Source organism: Arachis ipaensis, chromosome B9 (genome assembly GCF_059453495.1).
Source record: "Arachis ipaensis isolate K30076 ecotype BB chromosome B9, ASM5945349v1, whole genome shotgun sequence".
NCBI lineage: Eukaryota > Viridiplantae > Streptophyta > Magnoliopsida > Fabales > Fabaceae > Arachis > Arachis ipaensis.
In genome coordinates this window covers 15,421,185-15,443,010 of record NC_142444.1, presented here as the reverse complement: position 1 = coordinate 15,443,010, position 21,826 = coordinate 15,421,185, and the positions used below count along the sequence as shown (strand labels likewise).

Genomic DNA, 21,826 nt, shown 5'->3' with positions numbered 1-21,826 from the left:
CACACGTGCGAAAAACACACATATGTGCGAAACGAGAGAAAAACACAAAGAAATAAAAAATAAAAAAACACACACGAGAAATGAGCAAAAAATACACACACGTGCTAAACGAGCAAAAAATAGAAAAAATCACACACACTTGCAAAATGAGCGAAAAACATATAGAAAATAAATAAAAAACACACACGTGCGAAACGAGCGAAAACACTGACACATGCAAAACGAGCGAAAAAACAAAAGAAACACACACACGTGTAATACATACGAAACGAGAGAAAAACACGAACACGTGCAAAAAGAGGAAAAAACACAAAGAAAAACACACACACTTGCGAAACGAGCGAAAAATACAAAAAAATAAAAAAAAACACACATGCGAAACGATAAAAACACCCACATGTGCGAAACGAGCGAAAAACACACAAACGTGTGATATGAGTGAAAAAACGCATATGTGCGAAACAAGCAAAAAATACAAAAAAATAATTAAATAAAGAAAAACACTCACAGGTTCGAAACAAACGAAAAACACACACACACACACACACACACGTGCAAACGAGCAAAAAATAAAAAAAAAGACACACACGTGCGAAATGAGCGAAAAACATAAAAAAATAAATACAAAAACACACACGTACGAAACGAGCGAAAAACACACATATGGGCGCGAAAAACACAAAAAAAATAAATAATAAAAAAACACACAAACGAGAAACGAGCAAAAAATACATACACATGCGAAACGAGCAAAAACACACACCAACATATAAGCGAAAATCACACACGTGTAAAACAAGCAAAAAACACAAAAATAAAACATAGACACACGTGTGTTAAACGAGCAAAAAACACACATGTGCGAAACGAGCAAAAACAAAGAAAAAAACACGCAGACACGAGCGAAACGAGCGAAAAAACCCGCACGTGTGAAACGAGCGACAAACACGCACACGTGCGAAACGAGCGAAAAAGACAAAAAAAAGAATAAACACATGTGCAAAACGAGCGAAAAACACACACACGTGTCGCGAACGAAAAACACAGAAAAACACACACATGTGCTAAACGAGCAAAAAAGACACACACGTGCGAAAGGAGTAAAAAACACACACATGTGCAAACGAGAAAGTGCGAAACGAGCGAAAAAAATGCACACACGTGCGAAATGAGCAAAAAACACACACACGTGCGAAATGAGTGAACAACACGCACACGTCCGAAACGAGCAAAAAAACACATATACACATAGGTGCGAAACGAGCGAAAAAGAAACACACACACCCACATACACACATGTACAAAATGAGCGAAAAACACACACACCTGCAAAACGAGCGAAGAAACACGCACACGTCCGAAACGAGCGAAAAATACGCACACCTGCGAAACGAGCGAAAAAAACACACACAGGTGCGAAACGAGCGAAAAAGAAAACACACACGTGCAAAACGAGCAAAAAGCACGCACACGTGTGAAATGAGTGAAAAACACACACACATGCGAAACGAGCGAAAAACAAAAAAAAAGCGCGCGCACACACACCCACACACGTGTGAAACGAGTGAAAAACATACACGCGTGCGAAACGAGCGAAAAACACGCATACATGCGAAACGAGCAAAAAATACACTCACATACGAAAAGAGCGAAAAACACACACGTGAAAAAGAGCGAAAAACACACACGTGCAAAACGAGCAAAAAACAGAAAAAAAATAAAAAATAAAATAAAATAAAACAATCACAAAAAGCACACACAGACACACGTACAAAACGAGCGAAAAATTTGCACACGTACAAAACGAGCGAAAAGCACAAAAAAACACACACGTGCAAAACGAGCGAAAAACACGCATACTGCGAAACGAGCGAAAAACACAAAAAAAAACACACACACACACCCACACACGTGTGAAACGAGCGAAAATCACATACACGTGCGAAACGAGAGAAAAACACATAGACACACACGTGCGAAATGAGCAAAAAACACGCACTCGTGCGCCAACGAGCGAAAAAGACAGAAAAATAAAAAAATAAATTAAAAAAATTAAAAAATCACAAAAACACACGCACACGTGCAGAACGAGCGAAAAACACCCACACGTGCAGAACAAGCAAAAAAGATGCACACGTGCAAAACGAGCAAAAAATACACACACGTGCGAAACGAGCGAAAAATACACACGTGCAAAACGAGCGAAAAACATGCACATGTGCGAAAAGAGAAAAAAATACGCACACGTGCAAAACGGGCAAAAAAACACACACACAGGGGTGTGAAATTAATGAAAAAGAAAACGCACACACCGACACCCACACGTGCGAAACGAACGAAAAACACACACGTGCAAAAACGAGCGAAAAATATACACACGTGTGAAACGAGTGAAAAACTTGCACACGTGCGAAATGAGCAAAAAACACAAAAAATACACACCCACACACGTGTGAAACGAGCAAAAACCACAAACACGTGCGAAATGAGCGAAAAACACAAAAAAACACACAAATGTGCGAAACGAGCAAAAAACACATACGTACGAAATGAGTGAAAAACACACACACATGCGAAAGGAGTGAAAAACACGCACACCTGCGAACGAGAAAAAACACACACACGTGCGTTAGGAAAGAAAAACACGCACACGTGCAAAACGGGTGAAAAAGAACACACACACAGAGGTGCGAAATGAACGAAAAAGAAAACACACACACGTGCAAAACGAACGAAAAACACACACACGTGCACAACGAGCGAAAAACATGCACACGTGTGAAACGAGTGAAAAACTCGCACACGTGCGAAATGAGTGAAAACACAAATATACACACACACCCCCACACACAGGTGGGAAAAGAGCGAAAAACACACACACGTGCGAAATGAGCGAAAAATACAAAAAAAACACTTGCAAAATGAGCAAAAAACACAGCAAAAACACTTAGACACACGTGCGAAACGAGCGAAAAACACACACGTGCGAAACGAACGAAAAACATAAAAAAACACACACACATACGAAACGAACAAAAACCACACACGTGCGAAAGGAGCGAAAAATACGCACATGTGAAAACGAGCAAAAAAACACGCACACACATACGAAATGAGCGAAAAACACACACGTGCGAAATGAGCAAAAAACACACACACGTGCGAAATGAGCGAAAAAACACGCACACAAAAGCGCAAAATGAACGAAAAAGTTAACACACCCACAACACACACACACACGTGCAAATCGAGTGAAAAACACGCACACGTGCGAAACAAGCGAAAAACACGCAGACGTGCGAAACGAGCGACAAACACGCTAACGTGCGAAAAATACACAAAAAATAAAGTAAAAATTTTAAAAAATTGCAAAAAAAATGTACACACGTGCGAAGCAAGCAAAAAACACGCACACGTGCAAAACGGGAAAAAACAAAAAAAATTAAAAATATAATAAAATAATCACAAAAAAACACACACGTACGAAACAAGCGAAAACACACACACGTGCGAAACAAGTGAAAAATACAAGAAAAACACACACACACACGTACGAGATGAGCTAAAAACACACAAACATGTGAGATGAATGAAAAACACGCACACGTACAAATGAGCAAAAAAAGCACACATACGCATATGTGCGAAATGAGCGAAAAATACGCTCACGTGCGAAACGAGCGAAAAACAGAAAAAAATCACACACACGTGCGAAACGAGCGAAAAACACACACACGTGCAAAAGGAGTGAAAACACGCACACGTACGAAACGACCGAAAAATACACACACGTGTGAAATGAGCGAAAAACACGCACACGTGCGAAATGAGTGAAAAATATGCACACGTGCAAAACGAAATAAAAACACAAAAAAAAACATTCACACACACACCCACACGCGTGGGAAACGAGCGAAAAATACACATACGTGCAAAACGATCAAAAAACACAAAGAAAACACACAGACATGTGCGAAACATGCGCACGTGTGTGAAACGATCGACAAACACAAAAAAATTAAAAATAAAATAATCACAAAAAGACACACACACACACGGGCAAAACGAGCGAAAAATATACACGTGCGAAATGAGCAAAAAACACACACACATGCAAAATGAGCAAAAAATACGCACATGTGCGAAACGAGCGAAAAATACACATGTAACACTCTAACGTTTAGCACCTCATGATCGTACTAAAAGCTTAGGCGTTACTTACCTCTAAACCTTTTTATTTTATACTATCTTTATTTAATATTGAGCCTTCACGAACACGAACCGCAATTTTAGTCAAGAAATCGAAAGGTCTTTACTTTAAAACTCTTAATCACAAAAATATATATACTCACATAGCAATATATACATAGACTTATTCCAAGATTCTCAAATACAAATCCTACCCCTCCAAAAAAAATCAAAGACAATAAATGGTGAGGGAAAAGTCTAAGGCTAAATCAACTACAGAAAATACAGATACATATTTACATATAGCTCCGATGTTCAGTCGCGGCTCCATGCCAAGGATTTCTGAACCTGTTGTTGAAAGAAAAATCTGTAGGAGGGTGAGAACGTCGTCCTCGCATGTTCTCAGTAGGGACAGTGAATGCCATGAGAGTAAGGAAATAAGTTTCAAATAATTGCTTTATAATTTTAAATTAATTACCATTAGAATTCGTCAAAACTTACTTTAAACAAATCCCAGTTACGTCACTCAGTTTTCGAGTTACAGTAATCAGTTCTCGGCTATCTTAATCCTTGACATATACAGGAACCAACAAGCACAAATAGACACGCAATACAAGCACATAAACAGTTCACACATAAACTAAGTACAAGGAATTCACAAACAATATAGCACAGCACACAGAACACTCAAGCAATTCATATAAATGCATATGATGAATGTCTTTCCTATGCAGGCCATGAGCTCATACATCAGTTGTCTACCCGCAACCCGACGTTACTCGGGGCGAACCCCGAATATGGTCTCTTTACCGTGTCAGTCAGGCACAATTACCATCATGGGTATGTCAGTTAGGATATCTTGGCATCACGGTAGAAACAGGCTATCAGTTAGGCGAACATTCCCGCATTAGCAATCTTAGGCTATCAGTTAGGCGGGCACTTTTGCATTAGCAATTTGGCACAAAGGCCTGTTCAATCAAGCAATATGCTATCAGTTATGCGGACATTCCTGCATTAGCAACCTCAGGCTATCAGTCAAGCGGGCACTTCCGCATTAGCACTTTGGTACAAGGCTCATTCAATCATACACTTTTCATGATTCACTTTCCATTCCAGTTATCTCTTTCATACATAGCTTCTCATTTTCTTTCTCTTTATTATGCCTCCACATCACCAATTACGTACGCACACCTATGCATCACGTATATTATTAAACGTACCTCCATATCACCGCTTAATTACACATGGGTTAACCACCAAAAACGACCTCGAATTATTTAAACGCTGACAAAAATACACTCGAATTTTATTATCGACAAAAATACCTTTAAATAATTTAAAAACACAACAAAAATACCCAACAGTAAATATATATTTTTAAAAAATGCCTTAGAGATTAAATTTTGATGCAATTTTTTGCAAGAATAATTATAAAATTGAGATATTATTATTCTTAAAATTTGGTGATTTTTCGTTAAGTATATTATTTTTAATAATTTTTTTGTTAACAACCAATAATACTTTTAAAAAATCACAAAAAAAATATATACTTAACAAAAAATTACCAAATTTTAAAAATAATAATATCTCATTTTTTTAATCATGTTTACAAAAAATAGCATCAAAATTCAATTTCTAATGTATTTTTTGAGAAATACATATTTAATGTTAGTTTTTTTGCAAGATTATCTAACATTAAATATGTATTTTCTCAAAAAAAACATTAGAGATTGAATTTTGATGCTATTTTTTACAAGCATGATTAGAAAAATGAGATATTATTATCTTTAAAATTTTGTAATTTTTTGTTAAGTATATAATTTTTTTGTTAACAACCAATAATACTTTTAAAAATTTACAAAAAAAATATATTCAGAAAAAAATTACCAAATTTTAAGAATAATAATATCTTATTTTTCTAATCATGCTTGCAAAAAATTGCATCAAAATTCAATCTCTAAGGTGTTTTTTAAAAATAACTATTTACTGTTGGGTATTTTTGTTGTATTTTTAAATTATTTAAAGGCATTTTTGTCAATAATAAAATTCGGGTGTATTTTTGTTAGCGTTTCAATAATTCGGAGACGTTTTTAGTAGTTAACCCTACCTCCGCATCACCAAATAATCAATCACACCTCCGCATCACCACATATTCATTCGTCTATTATAACCTTAAATCGATTAGTTTCTAGGTAGTCAAACTTCTTAACGTTTAATAAAAACTCTTTTTCTTAATAAACCAAACTCAAATTATAACTTAAAATAAGAATCTTTTCTTAATAGGTTAAACTTAAGACATGGTACTTTTCTTGATAAATTGAAAACCAAGTAGTATGAGTCTTAAATCAATTTTTCTTTTGAATAATGAGTTAAACAAAGTTTCGGAGTTTTATAAAAATTTCTGCAGCATTTCCTCTAAAATTCGGACTTTTCCACCCTTCAAGGTTCCAACAAAACCATTTCTCAACCTTTTCAAATGTCAAATAATTTTTTAGTAATTAAAACATTTTCTTTGAAGCTAAGCCACTTTCCATTTTAATAAAATTCAGCTCCCTTTCAGTTCTTTTGCTATTTAATCAAACCCAAGTCACTCCTTAGTATAAATTTATAACTCAAACTTTGAATACAAAATCCTTTTCTCAATATGAGTAAATATGTAAACCAAATCTTTTTCTAATATAGAGTTATTTCTCAAAATAAGCTTGTAAGGTTTTCAAAATAAAATCACTTTTTCGTATATATTTTTTTACAAGAATTCGGACAGAACCTCCTTTTAAAAATAGACTTCACCACCCTCACGACTCCCTCACTTCCATCATTCCTTAACTTATCTCAATCCAAATTAGTACTCAATTCAGAATCAATCAAATTAATTACCAAAATCAATCAAAATCACAGTCAATCATTCACAGCAAAGAAATCTAATCTCAATAATATTATAATTATTAACATATTTGCAATTATTTACTATACTTTTGGGCATTCTTAAATTAAAAACTGTTAATTTTAAAGTAAAACCCTTATCTCCGTATAAAATCAAAATTAACGAAAACTCCGGAGAAGCTTTTTGACTGAGTTGTTGAAGAGGAAAGCGTCAGAAATCGTCTGTGCCTCCTAGAACTCAAATGGCCGAACTCAATGGGAAGATGAGCTATGTCACCGTGAGCTTCTACCAGACAAAAATAACACCAATGTATACAGTGACGGACCCTGAAAAATTTAGTTGTGGAGACAAAAATATAATAAAATTTAGGTATAGATATTTTTTTTTTGTTCCTACGATACCCAACAAATTAAGGATTAATTATAAAAAATTTGAATTTCATTTAAAAGGGCTAATGAGTTACTATATATACGAGACGAAATTCGAACTCACAATACTTACTTAAGTGGACAACTAAGCTAATATAACTTAATTTAATTATCAGCTAATTAACTAATATAATAAAATTAATTATCACTATTTTTGAGTTTATTTATTTATTTAATTTTTTATTTTATGCTAAATCAAATTTAACAATATAATTATTATTAAATGTTAAGTTTAATAAAATATTTTTTTTAACATAAAACATAAAAAATATTTATATTTTATTTTAAAATAAATATAATATAATGATATATATATATATATATATATAAGTATTAGTGTTTTTTTTAAACCTTGTGGGGCAAATGCCCCCTCTTCCATTAATGTAGGTCCGTCCTTGAATGTATAGAAGAGAAAATACGAACACTTTTACCGGATTAGATTTTTTATTGAAGTTACGGATTGCAAAAAAATCGAAGTCGAAAATTTTAGTGGGGTTACGGTTTTCTCCATGCAGCTTCGGTCTCTCACTTTTACCGTTAGTGAACGAAGAGAAATGGAACCAAAGAAAGCTGGGTGATGATGATTAAATGTGATAAAAAGGATTAGGTGTCTTGATTTTTCATATATATATATATATATATTACTTTCACGCCACGTTAGGATTAGGTGTCTTGGTTTTTCATATATATACACATATGGTTATTCATATATTTGAATGATTATGATTAATGCAATAAAAATGTGATCCACAGTAAGTTAGGGGTCAATATTTTTATTAAATTTTGGCCAATACTTAACCATAAAAAAAATTAAATGATTCTATATTCTTAAATATAATTTTACACTATTAAAAAATTATTAATGACTAATTAATAGCTAAAACCCACAAAATCTACTGAGACTTTTTCATATATATATACACCGAGTTCCCATTTCCTTTCCTCTGTTTATGCTTCCGTAATGGTTTCGGCCAAAAGGAAAGAAAAATAAATATTAATTTAATAATGATCATATAATAAATATAAAGATAATAATAATAATAATTTTTATATTTTTTAAAAAATATTGTATTATAATAAAAATTATTTAAAAATTTTAATAAATTTTAAACTAAAAGTATCATAAATTTAATTTAATTATTTTTAGAAAAATATTTTTTTTAAGAAAATAATAAATTATAATTAATTTATTATTCAATTTTCAAAAATTCGAGATGATATAACACACACCCACACACGTTTGAAACAAGTAAAATTACATACGCGTGCAAAAAGAGCGAAAAACACAAAAAAACACATAGACACACGTGTGAAAGGAGAAAAAAACACACACGTGCGAAATGAGCGAAATACACGCATTAGCGCGAAACGAGCGAAAAACACAAAAAAATAAAATGAGCAATAAATAAAAAAATGTGTGTGTATTTTTCGCTCGTTTCACACGTGTGTGCGTGTGTTTTTTCCTCTCTTGTTTCGCACGTGCGCATGTTTTTTGCTCGTTTCGCACGTGCGTGTGTTTTTCTCTCGTTTTGCACGTCTGTGTGTGTTTTCTGTGTGTTTCTCTTGTTTCGCATGTGTGCGTATTTTTCGCTCGTTTCGCACGTGTGTGTTTTTCGCTCGTTTTACACGTGTGTGTTTTTTGTATTTTTTGCTCGTTTCGCACCTGTACGTATTTTTCGCTCGTTTCGTACGCGCGCGTGTATGTGTGTGTTTTTTTGTTTTTCGCTTGTTTCACATGTGTGCGTGTTTTTCGCTCGTTTCGCACGTGTGTGTATTTTTTGTGATTTTTTTTTATTTTGTTTTATTTTTAATTTTTTTTGTGTTTGTCGCTTCTTTCGCACGTGTGCGTGTTTCGCACGTTTGTTTGTTTTTTTGTGTTTTTTGCTCATTTTGCACGTGTGTGTTTTCGCTCGTTTTCCGCGTGTGTTTTTTTTTTTCGCTCGTTTCGCACGTGTGCGTGTTATTCGCTCGCTTCGCATGTGTGTGTCTGTGTCTGTATATTTTTTGTGTTTTTTGCTCTCTCGCACGTGTGTGTTTTTCGCTCGTTTCGCACGTGTATATTTTTTTTTGTTTTTCGCACGTGTGCGTGTTTTTCGGTCATTTCGCATGTGTGTATGTTTTTCGCACGTTTCACATGTGTAAGTGTGTGTTTCGCTCTTTTTGCACGTGTGTGTTTTTCGCTCGTTTTCGCACGTGTTTTTCGCTCGTTCCGCACGTGTGTGTGGTTTTTTATTTTTTTGTGTGTTTTTCGCTCGTTTCGCATGTGTGTACATGTGTTGGTGTGTGTTTTTTTTGTTTTTCACACGTTTCACACGTGTGTGTGTTTTTCCCTCGTTTGTGTTTTTTAATTATTATTTTTTTGTGTGTGTTTTTTCGTTCGTTTCGCACGCGTGTGTGTGTTTTTTTGTGTTTTTTGCTCTTTAAGCACGTATGCATGTTTTTCGGTCATTTCGCACATGTGTGTGTTTTTTGTGATTTTTTTATTTTAGTTTTTTTATTTTTCACAAGTTTCGCACGTGTGCATGTTTTTCACTCGTTTTGCACGTTTGTGTGTGTGCAAGGAAGTCTTCAATGGAAACTTCAAAGAAGGAGTAGCACAACATTATGAACTAGAGGAGGAACCAGAGCTCAATGCCATGGACTCTCTCCAACGATGACTCCAACAGATTCCACAGCGTCGTCGATCAGTTGGGACAGGAGCTACTGTTAGAGTATCTCCGTGCCATTTGGTTGGCGCGGAACCGACTTTTCTTCGACGAAGCAAACTTGCCTTACGTAGTTGGCCATGGAGTAGGCGATGTCAAGATCGCGCCTTCCTCTGGTGAGTCAATCTCTGCCTCCATCTCGCACCACAGCCATCTGGTCAGCACCTAACCCGAACATCTTCAAGGTCAACATGGACGTGGCAAAGAAGAGTGAGCTTTTGGATCTCTACGAGCCCCTGTGTAATTATTTTGTCCTCAAATACTCTAAAATCAGGGGAGGTGGTGGTAAAAAAGAGAGTTTTTGAGTGTTGCATACTACCAATTGACAGAGAGTAAGGATGATGGCAGCAATAGTGGTGACGGTGAGTAGTGGCAGTGGAGAAAGGGAGAAAAGACAATGGTAATCAGAGAAGATTTAGTGGTGGAAAAAATTGTGAAAATTTGAAATTTTGAGAAGAAAGTAAAGGGCATAATTTGAAAACTTTATTAAAAAGTCAACAAAAAACTAAAATTGTTGTCATATGGAATCCATCTTTTATAAATACAACGTTAATTTCTTTGTTTAATTGGTACTTTTATCAACATGTACAAAATTTATGAATATAAATAATAGTTTATTCAATTCCATTATTTTATTATATTGAGTTTAACTTTAGACACGTTAGCTAATTCTATTATTTTATTATAATGAGTGATTGAGTTCAATGTCAGTTAAAAATTCGAGTGAACTTTGAGTCTTTGACAACGAGTTATAGTTCAAATAACATATAGTCTCCTCATCCTTACTTAAGATCTCAAGTTCGAATCTCACTCCTAATTTTTGGGGGAAAAAAACTCGAGTGAACTTTTCAACTTTTAAGGGTGTATTTAGGGTTCATTTTGGAAAAGAGAGAAGCCCGTTTGAGTGTCTTGAATGTCCCATTTGTATGTTTAGCAGCTTTTTAGAACTTTCAACCCAAAAGTGCTTTCACGTTCACGTGAAGCTAAAAATTCTAACTTCTGCGTTCACGTTGGAGAAGACTGATCACCGTTGAGAAATTAGATGAGAAATTTATTCATTTTCTACCAATCATCCCCTTCATTTTCTTCTATAAAAAAGAAGCAAATAACTATATAACTTTTACAGTAGTTCTTTGTGTATGTTCTTCGTTTCAAACTTTTTTTCATCAAAATCTTTAAGATTTGTTTCAATCATTGTCAAGGTAAATATTTTAATTTTTTTTATTACTTTTAGTATTCTCTTTCATATTTTGATTTTTATGTTTTTTATTATATTTTTTATTTATATGATAAATATTTGTTATATTAAATTTTTTTGTTCTGATGTTATTTTTTTAGTGTTCTGATGTTATTTTTTATTGTATTTTTTTATTTATTGTTAATATAAATTCTTATTTTTATTATTTTTTGTTTATATAAATTTTTTCTATCTTTATTGTACTATATTTATATTGTGTATAAAATTTTTTATTTTTTTATTTGGTTTTACTCATATGAATTTTATTTATTTTTTATGGTAATTTTTTTGTTCATATGATATATGTTGGTTGTAATTATTATATACTACGTTTGTATAAAATTTTTTTTATTGTACTTCTTATTGTATTTTATTTTTGTTTTATTATATACTAATTATAAGTAACAAAAAAGTCATGAATAATAAAAATTTATAGTCCAAAATGATACTAAATTAAAGAATACTAACGGTACTAAAAAGATTATAGAACATTTTCTTTTTGTTTGACATTATAAAATAGGTTTAATTACTCTATTGGTTCCTATAGTTCTGTAAAATTTTCAATTAGATTCCTATACTTTTTTTCCTTTTAATTGGGTCCCTGCACCAAATTTTTTTTCAATTGAGTCCTTATACTTTTTTTTATTTGAGTTCTTACACTAATTTTTTTTAGTTGGGTCCCTATACAATTAAGCTAATTACTACCAAGAAGAACCTAATTGAAAAAAAAATTGGTGCATGGACCCAATTAAAATGAAAAAAAAAATATAGAAACCTAATTGAAAATTTCGCAAAACTATAGAGATCAATAGAGTAATTAAACCTATAAAATATATAGTACTCTCTTTAGTGTTTTTATGTGTTAAAATATATTTTGTCAAATTTTATATGTTATTTTAATTCAGTAAATAAATATTAATTTTATTATAAAATAAATTAATAAGATTTATTCAAATATCTAAAGTAAAATGATAGGATAATATAAAAATTATTTAAATTGATATTTTTTTTAATAATTTTTTATTTAAAAATAATTTTAAATAGTATAATTCAAATAACATTTATTTTACTATAATCTATTTTAATATAAAAATTGTCAAACATAAATCACATTAACACAAATTTAAATTTTATCAAAATTAAATTTACAAAATTAATTTTATATAAACTTCTGTACAATCTACAACCTGTAATCCAAACAGACACTAACTTCTTCCAATCTACGAATAACCTCGGTGAGACGGGCGATATTTATTGGAGACAAAATTGTAATTTCAAGCGCATTCTACGCCTAATTCTATTAAATTGTTGTCCTATTTATTATTCCTAGAAGAGGAATGCTACGGGGCCAGCAACTTTTAGGATTTATAGTCATCAAATAGCCATCAATGAAGTTTTTAATGGTGTAAAATTAATGTGAGATTTTATCCAATAACTCACTCTTCTTTGATTTTGATGGTTACATGCCAGAATTTGATAAAATTGATGCCCCTAGAATTTTTCCTTCCTAGAATTGTGAAGTCTTTCTGGCAACGGTCATGAAATCATATTCATATATATTGTTATTAACCCTCTGAACTCTGAACTCTGAAGTCTGAACCGAATAGCCTCAAGCAGGAAACAGAATCAATGACGAACGAACATTCACCTTTGGAGCCACACGAACTCAGCAGCGACCAGGGTTCCTACTGTGACGATTTCGAAGGAGATCCTTGTTATGAAGAAACGGAGAACAAGTTCTCGTACCTCTCACTCTCACCTTCCACGAACAAGGCAAAAGCAAGGTATTTATTTATCTGATCTTCTCCCGTTTGAACTAATCATGATTCAGAATCTATATGCAAGTTGATGGTAAGCTTCTCTTAATCTGGTGTTTGCTTTCAGAGTTGTTGATGGTACAAATCCACAAGAGATAGAGATAACAACACCTGCTTTTAACGAAGCGAATTTTGAGAGGGTTGAAAGGTTAATCAAAGGTTGGTGTCTATTTCAGTATTTCTTCCGTCATACATATATATAATTTTGAGATTTGTTTCTTGATTTCTTCATGTTTATGATCAAATGAGCGAAATTAAAATAGAGGAAATGTAGGCAGACAATGAAACCCTAAGCTATTATTAGTTACTCATGTAGTGAAAACAAGTCTCCCTTGTGCAAAGATAGTAGAGATATGCCTCCTGTCTCCATTCCTCTTGGATATAATGAAATTAGCTTAAAATTAGTCCTGGAATATGTTTATTGTGTTCCTCTATTAGGAAGAGCAGAAATTATTTTGAAAATTCTGGGAGTGGATCAAGCGAAGAAAGGACAGGGTAGTAGGGGACTGCTCTGGAGATTATGATGTCAGATATGGAACTGGAAAGAATTCTAATGGCACTTAGTTTGGGAGAGGCATATTCAGAATTTAAATGAAAGGGCTGTGGTTTTTTCTGTACTGGTTTTTAAATTAATTGGATTCATGTTTCAGGTTTTTCATTGGTTTTTCGGAATTATTTGGTTGATTTGTTTCCCTTCTCCAAACATATCTTTGTCCTCAATGCCCTTGTCTCTTTTGTCTCGGGACAATAACCAATAGCTGCCAAAGAGATGTTGAAATGCTAAATTGTTAGCCACTGAGGTGGGTTGTTATTAGTTTTGAAAGATTTCCTTGATGTTCTGTTGTTGTGTTGGCTGACAGGGGGAATGCTAGAGAGATTGAAAGTTGACGAATGCAAATTGTATTTGCGAAAGAATTGTCTGAGGCTATCTGGAAATAAGGATGTACTTGTCCAGCGTATTAAGGAGCATCTGCAGTAAGTTATTATAATTATTATTATTTAAAATAAAACAATTGCTTACTTTGGTAAACCACATGGCATTTCTGATTCTGCTATATTTCCAGGATCATAAATGGTGGAGGGGAAAGAAAGTACCCACCCTCTAGCTTTGTATTGGACTGTAAAGGTGAGTGAATACTAATAATTTTCAAAATAAAAAAATTTGTGTTGAACTTTTTTTCTTTGGTGAGATATGTTGATTTAAATTTTAAACCTCTTTGTAGAATTCGTTTTTGTCAGGGATGTTTACAAGTAACAATATGATAATACTCACTAATATGTTTAAAAATTAAAAGAAACATTGTAGATGTTTGTTTTCCCCTCCATTTTTGCCCCTTAAGTACTTTGTTTTAAAAAGTATATGTTTTTTACTCATCATCAACTCCAATATTTTCCCTTTCACCAGTTGGTGAAATTTACACTTTACAATTCTAGTGTCAATGAGGATGTAAAGACAATTTCTATAATTCACTATAGACTGGAAAGTTGTAACTATGGTGGTTATGCCACTCATATTCTTATAGTTCTTGAATAATTAAATATCACGGTCTTCAGAATCTAATGAAAAGTGTAATGCAGGTGATGCATGCACTGGGGATGTTGTTTTGTTTGAGCAGAATGTTTATGAAATGTATGTAAGCTGTTCTGTTTCTGTTTCTGTTTCTTTATTTACTTCTTTTGTCCTTTTTCAAATAACTTTCAGTGTGTGATTGATAATAAAGATCTACCTTGCTTACAACACAAGAAAGCATACAATACGTCTAATAGACAGCATTTATTTATTCATTTATTTTAAATTTGACACATAAGTACATATAGTTGCCTTATTGGTTTTGTTGATGTTACAATTACTGCCATCTTTTTCCTGTTTCCTTATCAGAATTGGTTTTCTCAGGTTCAACATAGCATCTAGAAGTGCCAGCGGTCCATCATGTGGTAAAAGGACTGTTGCAGGCCGCATAGTGAAAGAAAGCTATGGCACTGCCAAACAGCAGCATACTTTTACAGTAAGAAAAAGAGAAATGTGTATTGTACCGTCCAATGAAGAAAAGGATTGTTCTTTAGTGAGAATTTTTCCTAGTTCACCCAATTCTACTCTTCACCTAAGAAATTCCCTAAGAAAAATGTTCTTACATGATGCTGACTTTATGGTGGCATTGGTCATCAATGATTTAAGCCGAGGTTATTTTCCAAGTAGAAGAATGCTATTATCATAGTTGTTAAACCCGTAGTTCATGAATTAAGCTACTATTTTTTTTTTCAACATTTTGAACCATTCATTCTTCCTTTTCCTTCCAGTAACAATGTGTGCATCTTTTTTTCTTTCTGATGTAGATTGAAGTACTATGGAGCAAAGGAGAAAAGCCTTTTCCTCCACTTCATCCCCTATTGATTAAGGGTCGAAACCTTTATAGGTTGAAGACTTTGAGACAGGTTCTCATTGTTTGACAGACCTTCTTCCCCCATCATTCTTTTTTAACCTTCTTCCTCTCATCATTTAATCTTTATTACCATATGTGTCTCTATTCTCCACTTCAGAAATGGGAGGATGAAGGGGAAAGGCAGAAAATATTGACGGAGAAACACTCGAGGGGATCTATTGCTCGGGAAGATAGAGAAGCAAGGGTACAAGAAAAAGTGAACAGAAAAGCAATTGTGGAAAACAGGTACCTTAAATAATTCTGGACTTTTCAAGCCTTCTTGTTTATGTTTGTAAAATTATGTGATGTCCTTTCTACATTCTACATTCTACAAATATTCAGGGTCTCCAGAAAGCATTCAGTAATACATCATCCTCATGCCATTAATCAAGAAAAACCAGCATTCCCATCTAAGAGTTCAGCTGTATCTGCCATTAATCAAGAAAAACCACCATTCCCATCAGTAGTGACTGAACAGGGGGGTAAGTCCGTTAGTTCTAGACGATCGAATGAATCGACATCTTTTGGTGTTAACCATGTAAATAACCAGCAAGATTGGAAGCACTCATCTGACCCAATCATTAAAGCTCAACTTGGTGACCTCCACTCCAAACAAAAAGAGCAATACCAATACCAATACCATCCTAGTGAGAGAAACAGGTTTGCACAAAGAAATCCTTTGACTAGTGCTAATCACCTTCTTCCGTTGCTGAACAACAGAGAAATCCACAAGCAAAAGCAGCTATGTAGATATTATGCTCGTGGGCGGTGCTATTTTGGGGACAATTGCAAATTTGTACATGATTTGATACTATCAAATCAAGAACAAAGTCTTATCCACTAGATAAAGTCAGCTACATGGATCAAACTATGTTTTTGCGTCCTATCATGTATCTTTGATATATGTCATGAAGATTCGACTAAGCTTTTATGCTGCCTGTCGAGAGCCTAACGTAACCCTTCTGTTTTATCCGGACTTGAGATTGATTATGCAACATAGGTGGAGTTAGGTGTTTGATACTATCAAATAATATTGTTTAAATCAATGAAAAGTGGTATATAGAGTGTTGTTTTTAAATTAGTTAATTCATATGTTAATCAAAATGTCACTCTTTCTTGTTGGCGAAATCATAATACTTGGAAAGATGATATTCTTCTAAGTAAAAAAAAATTCATATGATTATTGGGAGGTAAAATATCGAAAAGTGGAGATTGTTGGTGATTTTAAAAATATGAGAATAAATAGAATTCATTGTTGGCGAATTGTAAATTTTAAAAGGTGAATTTGGCAGCGCATTGGCAATTTGTCCATGACGAATTATCTTTTTTAGTTTTTGAAAAGTGAATTCGTCGATGGCAAAATGTTTTTTTATTTTTTAATATTTTAAAAATACAATTTGTCAAAAGTGAATATCTGTTTTACTATTTTTAATTTTAAAAAATACAATACGTAGTCAATAACAAATTCCGACTATCATATTTCAATAAATAACATATTACACTATTTAAATCGGGACAATATTTGTTTGTAGAAAAGTCAAAATACTCAATAAAAATACAAATATAATCAATTTCGTTTTAGAAAATTCACATAAAAATGCTGTTTATTTTATTTTATACTAATATTTTATTCTATGTTTTTATTTATTAAATTTGCAAAGTTATAATAGTAATAATACCAAATATAAATGTCATGGAAATATATAGTAGAATATTGTTTTGAAAAAACATTATACACCAAAGTCCAAACCCACACGTTTCAGAAGTCCGAACCAGTAGATACGTTAAGAAAAAGTGAAAAACAAATATAAATGTCAAGGAAATGACAAGCCTACCCTCCTGTTAGCTTTGGTTCTTCATCCAAAAGTGAAGCGAAACCAGTTAGTTACCACAATCACAGTATCCATCACTTCGTGGCTTCTTACGCAACAACGCCATTCAAACTTTGTCATTACATTCAGGTAAACTAACTACACATTAACTGTTCAAAATTTTGGTTTGATTTTCTTATTGTATACATACATGTCTAATCTAAAACCCTGCTTCTTGATACTGATATCAAGTTCAAAACCTAGAGGATTCGATACGGGGTTTTGGAATATGATAAGAATAAATGTCATTTTCATACTGATTTTCAAAGATTTGTTAGCTATAATTTGATTAATTTCTTTATCTGTAATTTTTTTGTCTATAATTTTTTCTCATTATAGTTTGTGGAGATGCTGCTTCATTTTATTTTTTCTTCCCTGGATCAGTACATTCCAATTTTTCGCTGTAATTGTTCTCCAGAAATTAGTATTGTGTAGAAGTATCCAATTTTACCTTGGATCTGTTGTTGTAAGTCTTCCCAAGTATTTATGTATTTTTTTATGAAATTTTTATCATGGTTCTTGTTTATGATTTTATTGAATTTCAAGGATATTCTGCAATCAGGGTCTAGGTATAGGGTTGTACTTTTGTAATATGATTTGAATATGCAGTTTCTACTTTCTTCTTTCAAGTTTTTTAAATTCTAGTAAATAAGTGGCCAAATTTGGGCAGTAGAACTTCTGCTAGATCATATTGCTCAGTATTGCTTGCTTATTGGGAGAAAACTCAATAATGGTTGGGCTGAAAATGATAATAATCATGAAATCTTAACCCGAGTTTAGTTAGTTGTTGTCTGGGTGAATGCTTGGGGGTTCAGACACTTTAAAATTCTCTTGCTTTTGGAACTTTTGTTTTTGAGATCAGTCTTCATAATATTGGCATGTAGACTTTTACATCTATGTGCAATGAAAGAACACTGCAAGTATGTTTCCAACTTCCAAGTAGTAGAATTTTGTGTATACTTTTGGGGCCTTTTAATTGATTGTCAATTCTTTGTAGCTTAGCATTGCAACTTTGGGCAGTTCTACCTGTATTAGTTTATCTTACATTGTGTTTGTGGGTTTTAGTTTTACCTCCCTTCTTTATTGCCTCGTGATGAGGAAAAATCTGAAATAAATTATTAAATTGAGCTAGGGAATCCATGGCATGGAGAGGACATCTTTCAAAGAACATAAGGGAGCTTAGGTTTTTGATGTGCCAGTCGTCACCTGCAAGCTCACCTGCAAGGTTATATTTATATTCACTTTTTTTGGGGGGAAATATCACCACTTTATTATTTACATATCTTAGTGTGATTTGATTACTTACATCTTATAGATAGGTGAGTATCAATTAATGTTCTTTTTTTCATTATCTTAGGACATTTGTGGAAAAGAACTATAAGGAACTTAAGACTTTGAACCCGAAATTGCCAATACTGATCCGTGAATGCAGTGGAGCGGAACCCCAACTATGGGCAAGATATGGTATCACCATCTATGTCCTGTTCTTATCTGTTTAATCTGAATTCGTCACCATATTATTAATAAAAAATAATTTTGACTTTTAGAATAATATGTAACAGAACAAGCATATCTAGGATGAAATGAATGAAAACAAATGAAACAGTAGAATCCACACTGAACAGCCAATTACAATCACAATTAGCAATGATCTTCATTGCTGCTGATTTCTTCCTTCCATATCATGTGAGACATAATTTTTAAGAATTTGATAGATCAGATTGGATAGCAGCAGAACATTCCTGTGAATGAACTGCCTCCATTTAGTTGGGACTCGTGGTCATTTCTCCTTGCGTTCCAATTTACGTATCTTGTGATGCGTGGCCTACTTGATTAACTAGCTGTTGGTTTACTCAGCACTCTGGCTGAGTAAGCTCATTCCTGCGAACTGGTTCCCAATTTGCAAATCGCCCTCCTTCCTATCATTTTGACATAATGTATAACCACATTTGAGAGAGAATAATTTTATGGGGATGAGTTTTTACATCTTTTGAAAACTGAGATGCTCCAATTTTCAGCAAACTGGATATAAAACAAAATAAATTTGCATCTTCCTAGTTGCAAAATCTATCCCCGTTCTGAAATTATACATTGTTGCTCAAAAAAAAATACCATATGAACAATTGCTGAAAGAAAATAAAATATTGTTTTCTTTTCTTAAATATTGATCAACAACTATAAATCCTTATCCACTATATGGGTGTCAACTGCATGGATCAGACGGTGCAGTTACAGCCTGTCATGAATCATATACAGAATTAGCTTATTTAGCTCAGATTTCTTCCGATCACCTTATTCATGGTCTCTTTAGGTCTTTTTCTGTCCCTAACTAAGGGAGCTATCTCTCATCTTGTCTACCCTTTTGATCAGATGCTCTTCTAGTCTTTATATTTATACACTTGGAAAAGCCTTAAGTGAACAAGGTAGCTATATTTGGTAGGAGTCAAGAATCTTATGTAGGTTATGATTTCTTTTCTCTTGCTTTAGTATTTGCCTTGATCTTCAACCACTAGCGCTCTGTTATGTTGGAACACATTGCTTACTACCTTTTATTCTCACATCTCATTATTTCTTCTTATTTCTTGCTATTGCATACTAAATTTTTGAAAATGTTTAATCGTACCAAAAGAAGACCATACACGAGGTGGTTAAAGGAGATTGATGTGTAAAAGGTCTTACTATAAACATGATATATAATAAGACACAATGACGTCATTTGATCCATCTAATTGATCCTACCTAGTGGATAAGACTTCGTTGTCGTTGTTGTTGTTGTACTAAAGGGGATCTTGACAATAACATCCTAGTTGATATATTGTCTTCTCACATTCCACCAAATTGTGCACCACAGATAAGAACTAATGAAGAGTCTGACAATTCAATACAAAGACATCTTGATACCTTGTGTGAATAATAATAATAATAATAATAATAATAACTCAGAAACGGGATAAAGATAACAAATTCCTACCATTATTTACAGATTTTGGAGGACCTTGAAGAGTGCTTAAGGATTCCATTGACATAAAATGTGTATAAGAAATAAATCCACACATTTCAGGTTAATTACACTGCATATTTACTGTCATGATATCGATCATTAGTGAGCCTTTGATACTTTCTTCTAATATGATTTTTTTATTTTATTTATATTTTGAAATGATTATCTGCGTAGTTGAGCCCTCCTTTTTTTGTAATTTGTTGCTTTATGTTAGATTTTGGTGTTGAGAAAGGAATCAAACTGGAAGGCTTGTCGGAGGCACAGATCTCCAAGGCACTTGAAGATTTAGTGAAAGCCGGAGAGTCCTTGAAAGCCTGATATTGCACCTTCTCAGCCATCTGAAATTGAATAATGCTCTCATGCTGCACTTCTAATTGAAGATTGCATTTGTTTTTTAATAAGCTAGATGTATTCCCCCTTTAAAAGTGTAATGTTATCTGACTCAGTCTGTCTCTCTGTATCTTATAGTCATTTCAAGTATGATCCTGTTCTTGTCAGGGAAAAAAAGAAAAAGAAAAAGAAGGTATCATCCTGTTAGGTTGATAGTCCTGGGTTCTGCATGTTGAGCACACCTGTGATGAGAGATTTATTAAGAACTCATATTTAAATTTTCATGTATTCATAATCTGGTGTAACAAAGCATGGACCAATTTATATTTTTGGGAAAAATATTCTAAATATTCGCAACTTTTTGTGCAAAATTTTAGTCTTTATTTAAGTCATTTTCTTAATGGTTCGTGTAAACTGCTTTATATTTTGTTTTCTTGGATTTTTCATTTTTCTTTGTGACTTTTTGGCTTGCTTATTTTTATTAACTAATTCCCCTAAACTCCTTCCAAAAAGGTAAAAAGGTGGGAAGGGGGGATAAAGGAGAAAAAAATTAATCAACTAATGTAAAAGAAAAAGTCTAGGGGTCAGCACTTTTATGAAAATCTGCTTAGTATTTAACCAGCAAAAAAAAAAGTGAGTAATTTCATACTATTTGATGAAATTTCATACCATTAAAAATACTAATGATGGCTAATTGATGGTTACAAATCACAAAACTTGTTGGCTTTCTAGCACTCTTTTTTTTAAAATAAGAGAAAAAAATTATTCTTAAATATTTTTTATTATATTTTTTATATAAATGGTTTAGAATTTAAAATTCGAACTTTATAATTTAGAATTTTACTAATTGTTGAGTTTAAAAAACATCTATATTTTTTGTGATTACAAACATATATTTAGTTAAATTTAAAAATCTAAATATTATTTGATAAGTGTTTTATTTGT

General features: G+C 33.0%; 2 protein-coding genes across 2 annotated transcripts; both read left to right on the top strand.

Moving 5' to 3' along the window:
* Positions 1-12,905: 12,905 nt before the first annotated feature.
* LOC107619473 (zinc finger CCCH domain-containing protein 62) lies at positions 12,906-16,757 on the top strand. The gene is made up of 9 exons (XM_016321771.3): positions 12,906-13,226; positions 13,327-13,418; positions 14,120-14,234; positions 14,324-14,385; positions 14,838-14,889; positions 15,154-15,265; positions 15,594-15,692; positions 15,798-15,925; positions 16,022-16,757. The coding sequence occupies exons 1-9, from the start codon at positions 13,072-13,074 to the stop codon at positions 16,521-16,523; spliced, it is 1,317 nt and encodes a 438-aa protein (XP_016177257.2). The 5' UTR covers positions 12,906-13,071; the 3' UTR covers positions 16,524-16,757.
* A 728-nt stretch (positions 16,758-17,485) lies between these two features.
* LOC107619265 (NADH dehydrogenase [ubiquinone] 1 alpha subcomplex subunit 2) lies at positions 17,486-21,238 on the top strand. Its single transcript, XM_016321521.3, has 4 exons — positions 17,486-17,640; positions 18,683-18,775; positions 18,908-19,014; positions 20,766-21,238. The coding sequence occupies exons 2-4, from the start codon at positions 18,690-18,692 to the stop codon at positions 20,867-20,869; spliced, it is 297 nt and encodes a 98-aa protein (XP_016177007.1). The 5' UTR covers positions 17,486-17,640; positions 18,683-18,689; the 3' UTR covers positions 20,870-21,238.
* The last annotated feature ends 588 nt before the right edge of the window (positions 21,239-21,826 follow it).